This window comes from Ochotona princeps, chromosome 22 (assembly GCF_030435755.1).
Source record: "Ochotona princeps isolate mOchPri1 chromosome 22, mOchPri1.hap1, whole genome shotgun sequence".
Taxonomy (NCBI): domain Eukaryota; kingdom Metazoa; phylum Chordata; class Mammalia; order Lagomorpha; family Ochotonidae; genus Ochotona; species Ochotona princeps.
Window position 1 is genome coordinate 7154985 of NC_080853.1, and position 20473 is coordinate 7175457.

The 20473-nt window shown below is 49.2% G+C and overlaps 1 protein-coding gene and 1 non-coding gene across 2 annotated transcripts; both read right to left on the bottom strand.

The window, feature by feature from the left end:
* Window positions 1–1722: 1722 nt before the first annotated feature.
* Window positions 1723–20425, bottom strand: PARD6B (par-6 family cell polarity regulator beta). The gene is made up of 3 exons (XM_004585900.2): window positions 20015–20425; window positions 14725–14947; window positions 1723–3024 (listed from the first exon to the last, which is right to left on the bottom strand). Exons 1-3 carry the CDS (start codon window positions 20078–20080, stop codon window positions 2198–2200), a joined length of 1116 nt encoding a protein of 371 aa, XP_004585957.1. The 5' UTR covers window positions 20081–20425; the 3' UTR covers window positions 1723–2197.
* LOC118760228 (U6 spliceosomal RNA) lies at window positions 6307–6415 on the bottom strand. The gene has a single exon (XR_004996664.2). It is a non-coding gene; the product is annotated as a U6 spliceosomal RNA (small nuclear RNA).
* Window positions 20426–20473: the final 48 nt, after the last annotated feature.

A 20473-nucleotide genomic window follows, 5' to 3' on the forward strand; every position in this document is an offset into this window, starting at 1 on the left:
GGATTGACCTTTCACAATTTCAAACAAGAAAGTAGCCTTTATACAAGTCTATCTTTATTTGTAAAAAATAATGTACAACTAAAGCTAATTTGATTTTTAAAATCAAAGTTCATTTAGTGGTAGTGTACATTTCGTAATAAAACTGTAGTAAAATACTGACATTTGATAGTTTAAACAAAGTATCATTCATGTAAAAATCATGTTATAGTATGTAAAATTTAATTAGAAAATTCATAGTTCACAAGAACACATGTATTTTGTTGACAATTTTGAGAACATTATCATAAATTTACTTAAGATACAGAACAAAATTCACAGTCAGGCTTGACATGTAGGACTGTAAAATCATACATTGGATCCACTGACATTTTTGTTAATAAGGTGCATTTGAAATAACTGATTCAGACTATCAATGCGTTGTTGCTGCACTGTGTAACCAGGATCTGTTGGTTTTACAGCATGTCTCAGAATCCAACAATAAAAATGACAAAGATCCAGTTGAAAACACCACTGACACATACTTAACATAAAATGCACTAGCAGCTGCGATTTCCATGTTCATGAATACATAACAAGATAAATCTGCACTTTACAATTAAAATTTATACAAAAGTCAAGCCCTGAAGTATTTTTCCCCAAGAGAAAGGTTCTGGTGTTAAAACTTGGTTTAAAAAGAGAGAGAAAGAGAGAAAGAGGGAGAGAAAGAGAGAGAGGTAGTGTGTAAAAGGATTTTACTTAAAATGTTGAACCCCTGCACCATTGATATTATAAATGAAATTTAATCTTCTACATCTAACATTATTTTGCCATTCCAGAGTCAAATATGTGAGACTCACACAATGTTCAAAGCCGGAATGCTGTAAAAGACAGTGGTTTATAAATGGAAGGACTTGAGTGAATTCAACAACAGGTGCTTTGTGCTACGTAACCTTGTGCAGTGAGTGGTTTACCAAGAATACACGTAGTGGTACCAGAAACAGAATACATGGAGTATTCCGAGTCAGAGATCTGCAGCTCACCAATATTTTACTTCTTCATGTATTTTGCCAGAGGAAACATCCTTCAAAACGGAGTCATTTGCATCTTTGTTTTCATAGCACACCATTTTACAAGGGAATCCATGCTAGCGTTAGCCTACGATTAATAAATAACCCTGCAGAAGCTGCCAGGAGCACTCATCCGAGCACGGGCCTCTGAGCAGGGGACGGTGCCCGCGGGCTCTGTGCCAGGCAGGCCGGGGACGGACAGCAGAAGCCTCACCCGGAACTCCTTCTGAGTGGATGTGTTGGGAAGCAATAAATAGCCTCATAAAATTAATGGTCACAAGCTCTGCCTATCACGGGCAAGCACTACGTAATTTTTATAACGTATAGGCAGTGTTCCTAGAAACCTTGTGAACAAAATCCTACTTTTTTTTTGTACAAAAAGTGCACAAGTTTGTCCGGTATGTAAAAATGACTTCATCTGGGTGCATTTCTTCATTTAAAATGCTTCATACCACTTGAATATATTAGGAGTATAAATGCATGACAACAACAACACACACCCACAGACAGCAGGGACGTCGGCAAGGCGCTGCTGCGGAAACAGAGGTCACATCCACATGCAATAGTCTGTACACATGAGACCTCGGGACGGACACACCAACCGGAAGAGCTGTTAGCCTCACAGTTCAGGAACACGGCTTCAAAGATGGGTAGCACAAAAAACAACCTCTAGTCTGATGCTTTTCAGAAATTAGAAACACAAACAAACAAACAATGCATTGGAGAAAATGTCACACTCAGCAACAGAGGGACAACATGAAGGAAAAATCAATGTATGGTTTTGGGAATGTGACAGCTGAGGTCATTAGTGTAGCCAGTCAGACCTCTTCACACTGGGAGTTGACCAACATAGTGAAAGAGGAAACTAAGCAGGATCTGCACAGCGGGTTAAACACAGAGACGGCCCAGCCCCGAGTGCGTACACAAACAGCAAAAGCACTTCGCCGCACTGGCCAAGACCCCTTTGAGACTCCAGTCCCGCTCTGATCCAAAGTCCGAGCTAACAGTTGTCGAGCTACATCTCAGGCTTACAGCAGCACTTTCCTCATGCCTATTCCACATCGCTGGCTCGGAGGGAGGAGGCCTGTGCTTGGCCACAGGAGCAAGCCCCCGCCCAGTGGCGTCCCACTCCATTGACACCGAGGACGCTGTCATAACGTTATGATTGTGCCATCTTCTTCCAAGAGCTTCTGACCTGTGCTGCGTGTTTCCGTGTTGGTGCCGCTTGCTACAGAGGCCAAGTTCATCTCAGCAGAAGGAATAAACCCATTCTGCCCAGTCTCAAAGCTGAGTTCTATCTGTGCCAGAGACTCCAGGCTCTCAGTGGCATGGGGAGTGGCTTTCGGAATCTGCTGTGGTGTCCCATTATCTTCGATGACGATGTCGCCTTCGTCGCTGTCTTCGTCCTCAGGCTCAAAGCTGGGCTCATTTGGCTGCGGGTGGCCAGTGAGGCTGTTATCGGTGGACTGGCCAGAGCTGCCGGAAGTCCGACTGTTCCTGACCACATTGTTTCTCTGGTTTACAGGCCTCACGGTGATGATGAGATTGCGGCTGTTGGCGATCATCATATCTGTGACCTGATCCAGGCTCTTTCCAGAAACTTCTATGCCATTGACTTCTAGAACCTCGTCGTTGACAGCTAGAAGTCCTGTGCTTTGGGCTAGCCCTCCTGGGACGAGTCGGGAGATGAAGATGCCCGGCACCTTCTCCAGGCCGTGTGGAGTCACACGGACGCTGGAGCCGTCCCGGATGTAGAAGCCCAGCGGTTTCTCTGTGCCATACTTGTACAGGCGAACCCTCCGGTGCGTCTCCGGGAGGATATCCACGTCAATGATGGAGGACACGGGTCTGAAGTCTTGGGGCATGCTAATGACTATGTGTGGCTTCTTTCTGTGGTTGTCAGGACGTAAGACGTTGGTTAAAACATTCTTCTTCTTGATTAGTGTGTCTGTACCAAAGGCACTGTAGTCTGCTTCTTCTGTGTAAAAATGAAATACAGCAGTTATACAAATGCTGAAAAAGTCACTGGCCACCCGAATGTGCACATCAACCCATCTACTACACCCAATACCCTGCTGAGGGCATGCTGCAATCCTACAGTAAAACACGCTTGCTGTACCACAGAATGCCACCAAGCGGCCCTCACAAATGCACATAACAGTGCCAAATGCTGACCTTCAATGACAAGAGCTCATGCACATCCAAATATGGACAATGCCTTTATTGCCAGTGAGCTAAGGTTTGCTGGACCTTGCCTGGTCCTCGCCCCTCCAAAACAAACCCACACATTAACCAACAGTTGGACCTACCTTGCCCAGCTTTCCAGACCACCAGGTCTGGACCATGTGATTATCACGGGACCTAGGACCCACTAGGAGAGTTTCCCACATTCCCCCACTTGGCCCACTCCCACACCCAGATCTCATGCATGCCAGCAGGTGTTAGGCCCTTGCCTGGCACAGCCTGCCCCTCTATCTTGGTCTTGTATGAAATGATGAATGTTGCGGCCTGGCCCACCCCACACCCTGCTCCAGGATGCACACGCAGGTGCTGCAGCCTGGATCTGCCCAGACTGTTCTTGGTCCCTGTATCCATGTGTGATAGCAGGTTCCATGGTCACACCTAGCTCAGCCCATTTCCTCCCAACCCCTAGAGCTAATCAGCAGGGCTTGTATTTCCACAGGATTTGGACCACATATCCCCCCACAGAATCTACCCTCGAACCTGGTTCTCACATGCTGGTTAGTGTCATGGCCCAGCTTAATGTGACCGTCGCCTGTTCTAACATTCAGTCAGGCACTAGAATCTAGCCCTACTAGACAGGCCCCCAGCCCTAGTTTCGCATGGACTGGCATGTGGTGGTCAGCAATTCCATGATAACAAGCTCTTCTCAGGACTCCCCTGTGGGCTGGTGTATGTCTGACCCATACAGATCTTCCAGTCTCTCCCCTCCAAATCATCAGGTCTCAGTCCTCTCGCTCACCTGCAAATACAGTGACCCTGTTGTTGGGAGTCCTTCAGGATTCATTCCTCACCTATATGCACAGGGACCTTATCCATGGATGTCTCTAGGCAGCAATTCCACACCCCCAAGACTGCAGAGATTGCCACCAGGTGGCCAGTGGGCAGAGCCCAGTGCTGGTTGGCGCTCTGTCTGCCCATAAGTCTGGTCTATTTGGGCCCGGCGGTGCGGCCTAGCGGCTAAAGTCCCTGCCTTGAATGCGCCAGGATCCCATATGGGCGCCGGTTCTAATCCTGGCAGCCCCGCTTCCCATCCAGCTCCCTGCTTGTGGCCTGGGAAAGCAGTCGAGGACAGCCCAAAGCCTTGGGACTCTGCACCCCTGTGGGAGACCTGGAAGAAGTTCCTGGATCCTGGCTTCGGATCGACGCAGCACCAGCCGTTGCGGCTGCTTGGGGAGTGAATCATTAGACGGAAGATCTTTCTCATTGTCTCTCCTCCTCTCTGTATATCTGACTTTCCAATAAAAATAAAAAAATAAATCTTAAAAAAAAAAGTCTGGTCTATTCAACAAATGCTGTTGGGATACCTGGATGGGAGCCTGCAGAATTAAGCAGCAAGACCCACACCCAACACATTATACAAAAAACAGCTCTAAATGGTTCAAGGACCTAAATCTACACTCATAAACCATCAAACTATTAAAGGGAAATACTCTCCAAGAAATTGAACAATTTTCTTAGAAAAGACATCAAAAGCACAAGCAGTCAAAGTCAAAATAAATAAAGAGGACTACTTCAAACTAAAAATCTTCTGTACAGCAAAGGAAATTATTAACAAAGTGAAGAAGCAACCAACAGAATGGGAGAAACAAACTATTGAGACATCATTGTACACCAGCAACTGAAGCTTTTCTCTTTTTCTTTTTTTATTAATTATTATGCATTATGTGACAGTTTCATAGGCTCTGGGAATCCCCCACCCCTCCCCACTCCCCTCCACCCTGGTGGATTCCTCCACCTTGATGTAGTATTACAGTTCAAATTCAATCAAGATTCTTTCCTTGCAAACATATACCAAGCATAGAGTCCAGCTGCTTATTGTCCAGATGGGTTGAACAGCTTCTTGGGGAGACCATTTCTGGTCCAAAGTTAGAGCTGGTAGAATATCATCCCAGTCAATTAAGAGTCCCAATATAACATCAACAGCAATTTGTAACATTATGGAATTGACATGGTTTTGCGTAATCAGTATGTTAAAAAAAAAAATGAAGCTTTTCTCTTGTTCAGGAAACCTCCAAGCTGCACGTCTATCAATCGAACTCAAGCAGACCAAAACCAAGCGTCTGCAGCAGCAGCTGGGCAGCTGGGCAGGTAAGGCTGCTGAGTGGACCTGGTGGGTGCGGGGCACTTGGCAGCTTTGCTTTCTGCAAATGAACACTCTCTCCCTTAAAGGGTTAAGGCAGCCTTAACCCTTTACTGTCCCACTTTCCAAGGAGGCGCAGGTGTAAGATCAGAACCATGTTATTTCTGTGGGTCAGGAACCCAGACACCAGCAGGTGGGGGAAGACCCGTGACCTGGAGCAGGGGTGCGGTGACGGCGGGCCAGCCAGTCCTGCCTCAGGAAGAATCTCCCTGTTCTCTGGTACTGACAACACTACCAACTTGCCGGAATCCATGCCAGGGCCACCAATTTTTTTTTTCTTAAGACTTAACAGATTTGGGCCCGGTGGCGTGGCCTAGTGGCTAAAGTCCTCGCCTTGAACGCCCCGGGATCCCATATGGGCGCCGGTTCTAACCCCGGCAGCTCCACTTCCCATCCAGCTCCCTGCTTGTGGCCTGGGAAAGCAGTCGAGGACGGCCCAATGCATTGGGACACTGCACCCACGTGGGAGACCCGGAAGAGGTTCCTGGTTCCCGGCTTCAGATCGGCGCGCATCGACCCGTTGCGGCTCACTTGGGGAGTGAATCATTAGATGGAAGATCTTCCTCTGTCTCTCCTCCTCTCTGTATATCTGGCTTTGTAATAAAATAAATAAATCTTAAAAAAAAAAAAAAAGACTTAACAGATCTACAGAGAAAGAAGGAGAGAAACAGGTCTTCCATCCACTGGCTCACTCCCCAGTTGGTTGCAAGGGCAAAACTGGGCAAGGCTAAAGCCAGGAGCCAGGAGCTTCTTCTGGGTCACCCATGGGTGCAGGGCCCAAGGCCTTGGGCCATTTTTGCTACTTTCCTAGGTATAAGCAGGGAGCTGGATTGGAAGTGGAGCAGGCAGAAGTGTAACTACTATGCCATGGCACAGAAAAATACAGAAAGCTTCAAAAATGTGCATATCATCTTTGCATGGCGCCGTGTTCATCTTCCCTGCATCATTCCAATGTCAGTGCATGTGCTGCCACACAGCATAGCACTGATTTCTTTCTTTCTTTCCAAAGATGTATTTATTTATATTGGAAAGACAGATTTACAGAGAGGGAGAGAGCGCTTCCATCCACTGGTTCACTCCTCAAATGGCTGCAGTGGCTACAGCTGAGCAATCTGAAGCCAGGAGCATCTTGTGAGTTTCCTATACGGGTGCAGGAGGCCAAGGCTTTGCATGCTCCTCCACTGCTTCCCAGGTCACAAACAGGGGAGCTGGATGGCAAGTAGAGCAGCTGGGATATGAACCAGCAGCCATATGGGATGATGGCACTTGCAGGTGGAGGATTAGACAATTGAGCCATTGCAGTGAGTCATCCACCAATTTCTAATCCATGACAAGCTGGGGAAGCCAGACACCTTAGCCCAGGTATTGTTAAATCATGTAGAGTACCTCGACAGAGCACAAAAGGCAGAGGTAAAGAGGAAAATGAAATTCGCAGCAGGAAGGAATGTTCAAACTGTATTTTCAGATATAACTGGAATGATAAGCAAAAACGTAGAATTTCCAATGATAAAGAAACACTGAGAAGAGCAGACACAGTCTCCCCAAAGTGCTGATCTGAAGCTGCTGCTGCAGCAGCAAGTGCCACGCATGCGCCTGCTCCCGCCGCCTGTCACCTCATGCACAGCTTCGACCACAATGCTGGCGGTCTTTGACGGGCTCCCTGTCTGCTCCTGGCAGGCACGTCAGGCAGTGGCATACACAGGCTCGAGACCCTCCTCTTCTTTCCTGACGCCACGCGCACATGCTTTCAAACAACAAGCCACATCAGGAGAGCCCCCAACCCTGCTGTCTGCATGTATGGGCCTGGGGGCCCTTGTGTCTTCCTCTGTGAATGATTTACATGGAGACTGAACTTGACTTATAAGTGGGCTTTGGAAAGAAATCTTGGGATGTTAGCCATTTTTTGGCACACTTTTCCCAAAGCCAATCAAGAATGTGTCTTTTCAAAAAGCACATATATTACTATTCCAAAACAATTATGAGTCTGTGTAATATTTATAAGGGAAATTCCAGACCATACAAACTGAGAACAAAATCAAGTTGCTTACATACCTACTCATGGGAAACCTGACCAGAAAAACCCCAAATCTGCATAATTTGGCATTGCATCCAGACTCGGCTTGAATGCTCTCCGCGAAATTCTCAAAAGCAAAATGCCCTGGCACAAAGGCACCTTGTTCTCCCACCTAGCTAATCAGTCTCCAGCCACAGGGAAAAGCTGAGCTTTGGCAGCAGGCCAGGGGCACGGTGTCAGAGTGTAAAGGTGAGTGCTTGCAGGAGCTGGGGCCAGGGCTGGAGTGGCCTCCTACCAGGGCATGGACATGGAGTGTGCGCTTGTGCAGAACCACAAACCTGGCCATGGATTCCCCAGCAGCCTGGGCCCACACTGCAGTTAGCTGGCTGAGGGCTTCTCGCACTGCCAATCTCGGCTAACCACAAGAGGCAGGGTGCAATGAGTGGGCTTCTCTGGACATCTTCCTCCCCAACACATGCACTCACTTCTTTTTTTTTTTTTTAATTGGAAAGGCAGATATACAGAGAGCAGGAGAGACTGAAAGATCTTTCATCCACTGGTTCACTCCCTAAATGGCCACAATGGCTGGAGCTGAGCCAATCCGAAGCCAGGAGCCAGGAACTTATCCAGGTCTCCCATGTGGGTGCAGGGTCCCAAGGCTTTGGGTCATCCTCTGCTGCTTTCCCAGGCCACAAGCAGGGAGCTGGATGGGAAGTGGAACAGCTGGCCCATATGCGATGCCGGCACAGGCAGGTGGAATATTAGATTGCTGAAGCACATCGCCAGCCCTATGCACATCCCTCCTGTGCTGACCTCACAGCGAGGCCTGTGGCCTCCCCATTCTCCCACCCCCAGCCCCTGGCCCTTCCAGCAATTCTGGAAAACCTGGCTATTGCCTTCCTTAGCTCCCAGACAGCTACGAGCTTGCACACCCAGCAAGGAGAGGAAGGTCAACTATTGTGCGGCAGGCACAAACAGAAGTCTTCTGGTGAACAAAAAGCTAATCTGAAAAACCCATAGCTCTCCAGCAACTCCACTGGATCTCCCTGGGCCAGAGGGTGACAGTAAGAGTCTTTGGCCTCTTTTACGGAGATCAAGGTCATGCCCAAAGATTGGAGAATCTGTCTAAAGTACCCTGCCCAGGGGCTGGCTACCTGGCCTCACCGCCACACACAGCACGCCCTGGGCATTGCAGGGTCTGTGGACTCGGCAGCAAAGCGACCGCAGCCTGCATGGCAAGGAATGAGCCTGGACATGGGCCAAGAAGCCTCCATTTACAAAAGCAGCCAGCAGGCCCAAGTCTGCCAGCCCTTGTTCTAACTCAAAACAGTTAAATGAAACAGATCTGGCAACTTTAAAAGGATTAGCTGCCACTCACAGCAACATTCAAGTTCTGCAGACTCCTCTGCTCCGCAACACACCAACTCGTGAATAAACAGCTCTGGGTGCCGCACACTGTGCCCTGAGCTGCAGATTCAGGGACCCCAGGGGACACTGCCTGCACCCACCGAAGGAATCCTCTGGAGGATGGGGCAGCAGAAAACATGGTGGCACAGGGGCCTTCCCACGCTGGCATCCCATGTCCAAATGTTGATTCTAATCCCAGCTAATCCACTTCCCATCCGATCTTCTCTAACTGGAAAGGCAACCAAAGATGGTCCAAGATCCTGGGCCCTGCCATCATGTGAGAGGCACAGATGGAATTTCTGGCTCCTGGATTCCAACGCCCCATTCCTGCCTGTAGCAGCAATCTGGGAGAGTAATAGTGGACGGAAGGTCTCTCTCTGCCACTCTGCCTTTCAAAGAATTAAATCTTTAAAGATAACTGACAGGGTAGCTAACAATGTCAGATAATCAAATTGTTACCAAGACACCAGGTGGGGGCCCTGTGCAAGTGGGACCCAGCTGGCTTGCTGGGTGAGGGACACAAAGCAGCTTAGTTAGAATGCAGGAAGGTGCGAAGGAAGAGGACAGGGACGAGGAGCATGGTGGGAGGCAGCCAGGAAGAACTGGACAAACAGGGCCTCCTGACAAGTGTGGGGGACCTGGAACAGGGAGGAGCGAGAATAGAGCACACACCGGATGCCCTGAGGGAGCAGGGCCAGGGCTGTGGCGATGCGGACACAACAGCATAGCTTTCACAAGCAGCTAAAATAATCTTCAAAGACGAGTTATTACTCCATAATTTTATTTTTATATAAAGATTGATTCTATTTAGTCAAAAGTCAGAGCTACAGAGGAAAAGAAAGAGAATGATCTCCCATCTGCTGGCTTTCTCTCCAAAAGGCTGCAACATTGGGAATGGGCCTGGCCAGAGCCAGAGCTCCACCCAGGGTTCCCATGGGTGGGCCAGGGACCCAAGTAATTGGGCCACTTTCTGCTGCTTTCATGGCGCCTTTGCAGGGGGCGGGATTGTAGGCAGAGCAGCTGGGACTTGAACCACAACCCCTATCGGGGGTGCCAGTGTCACCTAACACTGTGACATAATGCTAGCCCCAACTTCTTATTCTGCTAGTTTCGTTGTTTAAATTTCTGAGCTGTAGCTTTTATTAAACTGTCCTTTACAACTTATAACTAAGATGCACATTCCTTGGACCACTCTAAAATGAAATCTTGGTTCTCTAAACTAGCTTCAAAATGCATCTATGAGGTAATTTCCAGGGTATATCAGCAAGACCCATGAGGTGGCTGGATTTGCCCAGGGACAGGTGTGTAAGTCTCACGAGGCCCACTCGAAGACAAGGCATGTGGGTGTTACTAACTCCTCTGAATAAACCCAGGACACAAACATATTTGTCTGATACACAATACAGTGAGTAACCCAGGGCAAGCTTGGGTGCGAATGCTTTGCCGAGACTGTGGCTGGCTACGAGACTTCTAAAAAATATACATGTCCCAGACCCACAGGCATGATCTGGGCATTTTTCTTTTTTAAAGATTTATGTATTTTTATTGGAAAGTCAGACTTACAGAGAGACAGGACATCTTCTGCTTTCCCAGGCCATTAGCAGGAGCTGGATTGGAAGTGGAGCAAACAGGACTCAAACCTACACGCACATGGGATGCTGGCACCATAGAAAGAAGCTTAAGCATACCGGCTCTGTTGGGAAAACTTAATTGGCTTAAAAAGATTTATTTATTTTTATAGCAAAGTCAGATATACAGAGAGGAGGAAAGACAGAAAGGAAGATCTTCCATCTGTTGATTCACTCCCCAAGTAGCCGCAACAGCCGGAACTGCCCCAATCCAGAGCGTCTTCCGGGTCTCCCACATGGGTGCAGTGTCCCAAGGCTTTGGGCCGTCCTCGAATGCTTTCCCAGGCCACAGGCAGGGAGCTGGAGGGGAAGTGGGACTGCCAGGATGGGAAGTGGTAGACGCTAGACTACACTAGACTACCGTGCCGGGCCCTAGTTGGCTTTTAACACCACATTTTTGTTGCATTTTATTACTGGAATTATAACACTTGCCTGATCATGGAATGTGAAGGGTTACTATCTTCCCTCTTGTTGATTTTTCTTTATTATGTGGTATACTTTTTATTGAGACTTGGATTTTTTTATGAGGGTACTTCACAATGTTTGGAAAAATGGAATTAAAGGATATTTTTTGGTGTAAAACTTTTTTTGAAATTTGTAGTTTTCTTGTAATATGCATTTTCCAGGAACTTACTGAAAACCTTTTATGGTTTTTTGCTGCTTAGGAACATGCTCATATGTGAACAGATTTTTCTGTAGCCCTTAAGAATTTTCCTTTTTGTTTTGAGATACAGAAAGAGCAAGTGAGTGCCTGTCCTCCAAATAGCTACATATGTGACTTCACTAAAAAAAAAAGTGTGCCAGCTTATTCCTACTTCAAAAGCCTCTCCTGGCAGCTGGCTGTTGTAGCACAGCTAGTTAAGCTGCCTCCTGCCACACTAACATCCCGTGGAACACTGGTCCAACTCCCAGCTGCTCGGCTTCCCTGATTTGCCTGGGAAGGCAGTAGAAGATGGCCCAAGTACTGGGGCTCCTGCAGCCAAGGAGAAAACCCATATGGAGAACAGACGGTTTCTCTCCCTATGTCACCTGGCCTTTGAAACAAACAAAGCAACAGCAACAACCCCTCTGATGGCTTCCCATTGCAGTCAGGGTAGCACCTTTTCTAGGTCAGGCTCCTGGCCTTAGCTTCCCGCATTCCCTCGGTCCCTCCCTTGTCCAGCGGGGACAGCTGCTGGCTTTCCTCCCGCATACTTGGTCAGCTTGCTGCTGCTTCCTTCAGAAGGCTGAGCCTTGGGTTTTTTCCCCCTGGCTGGGGTCTCTTCCCAATGAGGTTGAAACCTCCCCTCCCCCACCACAAGAGCCTATGGAGAGACCTTGAATGCCTAGTGGAAGTGTGTGTTAGCATGTTGGCGGTCCCCTGCGTTTGTGCCAGCATACCCTGACTGCTCCTGTTGACACTTGAGTTCTTTCAAAGCGGCAGAGAGGCTTAAGCAGAGAGCTGACATCATGTAGCCTTCGTGGGCAGCCAGTTCAGGAAACTAGTAGGAGCCTGGCATTAGCATAGTTAGATTTTGCTACTTTGTCACAATGCGCTTTCTGTTTTCTAACTGGAAATCAGCAGAGCACAGTTACACTCCATATGGCACCAAGGACTTTTTTTTTAAAGAAAAATTTCAAAACTTTTCAAATCTGATACACTACTGAATACGGTTTCTTTGAAGTAAGAGGCAAAAGATTGAATGGGTTACAGGTGGAACTCCAAGGTAGTGTTTTTGTGTATCTTGAACAGTTATATGTTTTGCAGTCACTTATTGTCAGAAAAACTGCACACTCTTTCTGGGGCTATGGTCATAGAAGCAGAAGCAAAAACAAAACACTTGATCCCAGCAGCCCCACTTTCCATCCAGCTCCCTGCTTGTAGCCTGGGAAGACAGTAGAAAATGACCCAAAGCCTTGGGACCCTGCACCCGTGTGGAGGACCCGGAAGAAGCTCCTGGCTCCTGGTCCCAGGTCAGATTAGCTCCAGCCGTTGCAGGGCTGCTTGGGGAGTGAATCAGCGGACGTGAACGGAAGATCTTGGACTCCTGTACCCAAGCAGAGAACCTGGAAGAAGCTTCTGGCTTGGGACCAGCCACCTCTGGCCACTGCGGCCATTTGGGGGGTGAACCAGTAGATGAAGATCTCTCTCTAACTCTGCCTTTCAAGTGGAAATAAACTTTCAAAAAAAAAGAAAGGGGGGGGCTTTATAAAAAATAACAAGGAGAATAATCCAACAAAGCCTAGTCCGATGTGTGTATTTTAAAGTTATCCTACATCTGAACACAAATTCCAAACAGCAGCTAAATTTTTAACAGAAAATTCTAATCATTAACAAACAAGGCAACTCTTCAACCGTAATTATGTGGATTACCCTGCTCACAACGACAATCTGCACTCCAACACGTGCCAGTTGCCGCGGACCACTGCCCTTCCTCCTCCGACATTCCATCAGTAACTGGCCCTGGTTTGGACTCAGCTGGCTCTCAAGTCGGCTCCCAGAATGAGACATAAAACCACCACTTTCCTACAGGCTTCCCAACCCTCCCCATTTCCACCCTAAATTCCATTCTCCTGTGTGATAGGCTCAACCCCCAGGCTGATAAGATTACCTGCCCAGGACCAAAGCGCTGCTTCCCTTCCAGAGGTCAGCTCTCTCCCGCGCACTGTTCTTGGCACCCCGGCCGTCCTCGAGCTCTGCTCGACACCCCCTTCTGCAGCTAGCCCCGGGGCTGGTGTGAGACTCCAGCGCCCCCGCCCTTCCCAGCACAGCTCTCGGGATCTCCCAGCTTGTTCCAGTCCTCTCCCTCCACCACCTGCTCCTAGCTCTGAAAGCCTCAGGCCAACTCCAGCTGGTCTGGAACAGACAAATCAACCTTTCCAAAATTACACTGCGGTTCCACCACAGCCCTGTTAAGTACCTGTCATGTCCACCTCAGGGGGCTTTGGGAAAATTAACTGTGTGAGTGACTGTGTTATATAAACAGGCCAAGTGGGGGACACAGAAGTCACTCCCAGGTTTACTGTGTCGGTGGTGGACTTCAGCAAAGATCCACAATCACAGCCACAGGTGTGGCCTCAGGCTTATCAACTGATTGGAAATAAAGTTTCATCTCCAAGGGTCATCCCTACCCTTTCTCTCAGACTTCCTGGGTTATTTAAAAACACCGTAGGACTTGAATGGTCTCCTCTTGGAGGTCACGGTGCACAGGCTGGCCTCTGAACCCTCACACAGATAGCAAGTACCTGCTGAATCTCCCCTGCCAGTCTGGGTGAGCAGTACACACATACAGCGGTGGCGACCACATCTAAAACCAGTTTCAGGCCTCAAACTTCCTTTTCCCACGTTTGCCACACAGCCATTTCAAATGCTCTTTCGCCATACTGAAATCAGTGTTCATACCCCTTCCAAATCATGCCATTTGACAGTATTTCTATGAAAAACCACCCTAACAGAGGGAAAGGAGAAAATATTCTTGGGTGCCTACGATAGGCCAAGGCACTGCCTTTAGCTCTGAGGCCTGGGGTGACGCTGCGTGAGAGCAGCCTCGTGCTCACTCCAGACACCATGACTCAGTGCGTGTACACAGTGGGAAACATCGGCAGAGCCCCAAAGCCACACGCATCAGCACCCCTTTCTGAACCGGCAATGATGCAGCTGATGAAGCAGAGATGAGACACATTCCTAGTTTGTATACACGTATATTATGCAGTCAAAACCACAGCAGCTAAAACCACTCATTTTCTTTCCTTTTTTTTTTATTAATTATTATGCATTATGTGACAGTTTCATAGGCTCTGGGAATCCCCCACCCCTCCCCACGCCCCTCCACCCTGGTGGATTCCTCCACCTTGATGCAGTATTACAGTTCAAATTCAATCAAGATTCTTTCCTTGCAAACGTATACCAAGCATAGAGTCCAGCTACTTATTGTCCAGATGGGTTGAACAGTTTCTTGGGGAGACCATTTCTGGTCTGAAGTTAGAACTGGTAGAATATCATCCCAGTCAATTAAGAGTCCCAATATAACATCAACAGCAATTTGCAACATTATGGAATTGACATGAAAACCACTCATTTTCTACAGAACACTCAGTGAAGTGCAATGACACTAATTAAACCAAGAAAACTATAAATGTTTGAATTTGCTTGTTAACACGGCACAAAACGTCAATTCATTATTGTTTGTGGCAGGGTTCCTCTAGCCTATCAACAGGGAAAACTCACGGCTCCCATCTCTAACACTCCTGACCCGATGTACTTACCCTTTTTCTGTATGAAAATCCTCAGCAGGGGGTTGGCTGTGGAGACTGCCTTGTGATAATTGTCGTCGTTATTGATGGGCAGCAGGTCTCCGTGGATGTCTGCATAGCCCACTAAGACATCAACGTTAGGAATCTTGTGAACATGTTGCAGTAATCCATAAAACTCCTCAAACTTTCCAGGTTTTGATCTTTCCAGTGAAAAACGACGAAATTCAGCTCCAAACTAAAAATGTAACATACAGATTAAGGTTTTTAAGTAAAAGTAACAGCACGACTTGAAAATGCATTCTGTAGGAAAACTAGCAAGCGTCACAGTATATTCCTGCACAAAGACATTTGACGTTAACAAGAGATCAGAAACATCACAGGAGATAAGGTCTGAGACAGGGATGGGCATGCCCCCCATTGCCTCCAGCCAGCCAGCTTCCTCCCGGAGACACCAGGCCTCCGCAGAACCACTCTACCTACGACTCAACTCAAACAAACCTAAATGCAGTCCAGACCCTCCTTGGCCAGCCCATGGGCTGCTGGAAGGACAATCGAGTCTTCATCTTGGCCACCAGCATAAGGCCTCTCGATCCCAGCAACGGAACCATAACTTCATGGGATGTGGCAGTAATAAATTAAAAACAACAAACAAACAAACACTTAAGCAAGGCTGTGAGGTCCTTGGCTGAAGTAGGAAGCAAGTGGGGCAGCTTATGGCAGACAGTGCTAACCTGCACCTTTCCTCATTAGTACCCACGTACATGTCCGCACAGCCCCCAATCCACCCAGGCAGCGCCACTGTGCTGGGCCACAGGTAGGCCCCGGAGACTGGAAGGCTCAGGCCTGCTCCAAAGCTCACTAATTAGCACGCAAAGAGAATTAAAAACAAACAAAGGCCTATGTGTATTAGTTTGTATGCAAATACAATGGTTTGTCAAACTTTGTTTTAAGTCCTTGTCAAACAAATTGATAGCAATCATATATCACTATAATGATTTTGTGATTTTTAAAATTTAGCTGAGTTGGGCCCGGTGGCATGGCCTAGCAGCTAAAGTCCTCGCCTTGAATGAGCCGGGATCCCATATGGGCGCCGGTTCTAATCCCAGCAGCTCCACTTCCCATCCAGCTTCCTGCTTGTGGCCTGGGAAAGCAGTCGAGGACGGCCCAATGCATTGGGACCCTGCACCCACATGGGAGACCCGGAAGAGGTTCCAGGTTCCCGGCATCGGATCGGCGCACATCGGCCCGTTGCGGCTCACTTGGGGAGTGAATCATCGGACGGAAGATCTTCCTCTCTGTCTCGCCTCCTCTCTGTATATCTGACTTTGTAATAAAATGAATAAATCTTTAAAAAAAAAAAAAAGATCTTCCGTCCGATAACAGCTGGTTCCGACCGCAACAGCTGGTGCTGCGTCGATCCGAAGCCGGGAACCAGAAACTTCTTCCAGGTCTCCCATTTGGGTGCAGGGTCCCAAGGCTTTGGGCCGTCCTTGACTGCTTTCCCAGGCCACAAGCAGGGAGCTGGATGGCAAGTGCAGCTGCTGGGATTAAAACCGGCGCCCACATGGGATCCCGGGGCGTTCAAGGCGAGGACTTTAGCCGCTAGGCCACGCCGCCGGGCCCTGGACGGAAGATTTTACTTTCTGTCTCTCCTCCTCTCTGTACATCTGACTTTGTAATAAAAAAAAAAAAAAAAAAACTTAAAAAAAAAAATAAAACAAAAATTTAGCTGAGTGAACATCTTTTCATCCAATTACTATTACAGCATTTTGCTGGACTATGCTACAGTCTCAACTTTTTAATCTATTATATATTTATAAAGCTATCAAGCCTTTGACTATAATGTAAACTTAAAATGTTATCTCAAAAAAAATTTTAGAGGCTGGTATTGTGGCATAATGGTCTTCACTTCTGATCCAGGGCCCTGCTAAATACACCTGGGAAAGCTTTGTAGGATGGCCAAGTGTTTAGGCCCCTACACCCATGTGGAAGGTCTAGACGAAACTCCTGGCTTCGGGCTTCAGCTCAGCCAGGTGCTGGCTGCTGTAGCCATGTGGGGAGTGAACCAGTGACCTACCACCTCTCCAGCTCCTACCCCTGTAACTCTTTCAAATGAATAAATCTCTAAAAAATGTTAAAATGAAAATAAAGGCCATGTTCTTGGGTTTCCAACAGACCGTGGGACTTGAAGGACACTTCCTCCAAGGTGAGAATCTAAGGGTAACCTTCGTTTGTGCAGTTGGGAGACGCCACACCACCCGTCACTGGAGCTACTGCCGAGCAGGCAGCACAATGAAGGCTCAGCTCGGGTCCACAGGCTTTTAAAATGTTTAGACACATTTGTCAGAGGTGTCTGACCACGGAATTCACTTTTTCCTTGAAACATCTAGTAGATTAGCAAGAAATACTTGTGTGCTGGTAGCACAGTCTTCGTATCAGGCAGAAAGCCCCCACTCTACCAGCTTGGGAAGTTTAGAAAGGACTTGTAGGATAGCTGGATGCACTGATTTTGCAATCAGAAAGTCTGTCAGCTTTGCTCATGCCCACACCACTCACCAGTTTTAAACGAAAATTACAAATCACCCAAGCCACCTCTCACTGCTAATAATATCAACCCACACCACTCACCAGTTTTAAACGAAAATTACAAATCACCCAAGCCACCTCTCACTGCTAATGATATCAAAGTTTGCAAAACACATTCCTGAAATATAAACACTAATATTCGTCAAGAAAATAAGGTGACTCATATCCAAAGCGCTCAAAAAGTTCAGTCACACCTCCACGTTTCAAAGCAAATAAAAACCCCGGGAACACCCTTCATATCAGTTAGTACCCGTGATGTTATCAAAAGTCATAGTTTCTCCTGCATGTTCTTTCGGCTCATCTCACAGCAGCGCGTAGCTGGCACTGTCTGACTCAGAAAGGGTTGATCCCTTCACCTGACTCATGGCCGTAAGAGCACCTGCCAGCCCAACATTTCAGGGGCTTCACTACTTTTGCCAAAGTTTTGGGATAAAAAATTCTTTACTCAACATTCTTTTCCTCTTGCTTGCCTGCACAGCAGTAAAAGAAAACTGTATGGCTTCACAGCTAGATATGCCCTTCTGTCAATGCTGGCAGGGAAAAGGAAAACAAGCGTGGTTGTTATGCTTTTTGCAGCAAAACAAGAGGATTAAGAGAACTTCAGACTACATGAAGAGAAAAACTACAGAACAGAACTAAGACCCAAGCAATGGCTATCCACCCCCAACACTCCGCATTTCTCTGAGCTGCCCGGACCCTTGGGAGCTGCGTGTGGGGCTCCCTTCCCCTGGTATCTGTTGGGACATTTTAGAGACGAAGACTTAGACCATTCCAAGGTTATCAGAGGAACCCGTCACAACTACAGAGAAACGATCAGGAAGCTGAATCAGTTACCAAAGCAAAGTCACATGGTGGCCGGTATCTCTGCTTGCATTATCCATTATGTTTATTATCTGTACCTTTTCCTTCAGTGAACAAAGATAATCCACTGGAGTTAACACTCCTGATTTCCAAGCAGAAGAAAACGGTCCTAAAATGTGGATCTCTATGCTGCCTGGTCCTGCTCACAAGCTCTCACCCACCGGTGAAAGCTTTGAGGCACCATGAAAGGAAACACTGCTTCAAAACTCTTCCAAACACTTGAAATGGTCAAGATGACAAACGTCTTATTCAACCCATTGAAAAACAAGTGTATCAACAACATACATTAAAGAGATAGACACTGACTATCATGTCACCAATGTCACCAACAGCTCTGGCAGTGGCCCACAGAGCACTTGGGCATGGCTTCAAGATGCTGCGATCCGACCTCTCAGACCTGGCTTACCACTAACAGCACAGTATGGCGGCTCAACACTATCACCTAGTTGAGGGGTAGGTCTATGCAAGACCAACCAATCCTAAAAGTCACTGAGAGGATTATCGTCACTGCTCAGGCTCGACTCCCCTTTCCCTGCCCCCCCCCCAACTTTCACCAAGATGTGGACCATCAGCTGAATTTTAACATGACACAGTATCAAAGTGGTTTCCTTCAACTCCCACAAACTGCATTCTTCACAGAAATGCCACAAGCAGGTTCAACCACTGGGCAGAGAAACACCAACCGCTACTGTGTTGCCAGAGGAAAAGCTCCATGGAGCTCTTAACCCTTTAGCTGATGCAACTTCCACTGGCTGTACTGGCTCCCCAGGACTGCCCACAGTCACATCTCTATACCTTACTAAAACAGACTCCTTTCTGAAACTAACAGCGATCCCGACAGTTCTGAAGTCACAATCACTATTTTAAAATGACGCTAAAAAAAGATGCAGACAGTCTGAATGCAAACTCGCATTACTAGGCTTCAGCCCCTCTCATCTCCTGCCCGGGGCTCCAGGGAGCTCCCGACGCAGCCGCACTGTGCGGAACGCCCCGCTCACGCGGACCCCAGCCCCCTCAGAATCGATGCTGGAGCAGGATTTTCAGAAGCGGATCTGCTTTTCTCCTTTGCTTTTCAGTCCTCTCGGAAACGCTCCCGGGCCTGGGCCAGTGCCCTGCTTGGCATTTTATAGTGCCCCAAAGTAACTCTGTAAAAAAGCCTTTGGTCATTAGCAAGCTCAGCTTGGGGACCTCATCACCTTCCCAGGGCTCCCGCAGGCCACTTCCCCGAGATCCCGGCAGGAGCGCGCTCCTGTGGCCCGTGCTCTCAGGAGCTGGGGGGGCTGCAGACCTCCGGACTCCAGCCCCAAGCCCAAGCCGGAAGGCGCTCTCCACAGACCCCAGCAGGGGAGTCCAGAACCAGCTTCCACTGGGGCAGGTGGCACCAAGGCGGACGCCCTGACCGGGCTCCGAGCGCTACCTGGACGGAAGGTGACCGCACTAATTTCCCCGACCAGATGCACACCAGCGCCGCAAGCAGAGCAAACCCGGTAGAAAGCAGAGTCTCTTTGGGGCGCTGATCGGTTCCCCCACCCCAAGAAGGTAACGGGGCGAGACACCATGGCGTTCCCGAGAGCCCCCCCACCCCAGCCCGGCCCGGCTCCGGACCAAGCGCACCCAACGGCTCCCACCCTAGGTGCACCCTGGCTCGCAGCTCCCATCCTCGGAAACAAGAAATCAAACGCTCGACCGGCGCCCACTCCAGCCCCCCGCGCCTGGAGCCGACAAGCGCGCGCTCCCCCCCTTCCCCGGCTTCCGACCCCCAACCTCCCAGACGCCGGGGCAGCTCGGGCCGCGGCCTCCCCCAGAGCCCGGCCTCCCGAGCCCGCCGCTCCGCCCAGCCCGGGGCCCCGCGCACCTTGCTCTTCACCTCCATGGTGCCCAGGCAGCCGCTGCCCGCGCCGTGCCGGTGGCTGCGGTTCATGTCGAGCGCCGGGCCCCGAGGCGGCCTCCTCGGCACCGGCCGCCCCTCAGGAGCGCAGGGGGCAAGTGTGTGGCGAGCGGGCGGGTTCGGAAGGCGGCCGCGGCCCCGGCGGCCCGGCACAGGCACCTGCAGAGAGGGGGCGGCCGCGCTGCGCCCGCCTGGCTGCTCACGCGGCCGGACCGAGGGTCGGACTGGTGGCGCGGCAGGCGAGGACGCGGCTCCCTCCCTCCGGGCCCTCGGCGGCGGCGGCGACAGCGGCGAAGGAGGAGGAGGAGGAGGAGAGGGCGGAGCGCGGGCCCCGGCGCCGCAGCCTCGCTCTCGGCCACCTCCCCCGAGCGCCCGCGCGCGCTCGCCGACGCGCGTCCCCGAGCCAGGCTAGCGCCGCGGCGCGTG

Coding starts and splice junctions, on each gene's coding strand:
- PARD6B (XM_004585900.2), bottom strand. CDS start 20,080: ATGAACCGCAGCCACCGGCACGGCGCGGGCAGCGGCTGCCTGGGCACC. Junction 14,948..20,014: donor CCATGGAGGTGAAGAGCAAG/GTGCGCGGGGCC, acceptor TTACATTTTTAG/TTTGGAGCTGAATTTCGTCG. Junction 3,025..14,724: donor GATTTTCATACAGAAAAAGG/GTAAGTACATCG, acceptor ATTTTTACACAG/AAGAAGCAGACTACAGTGCC.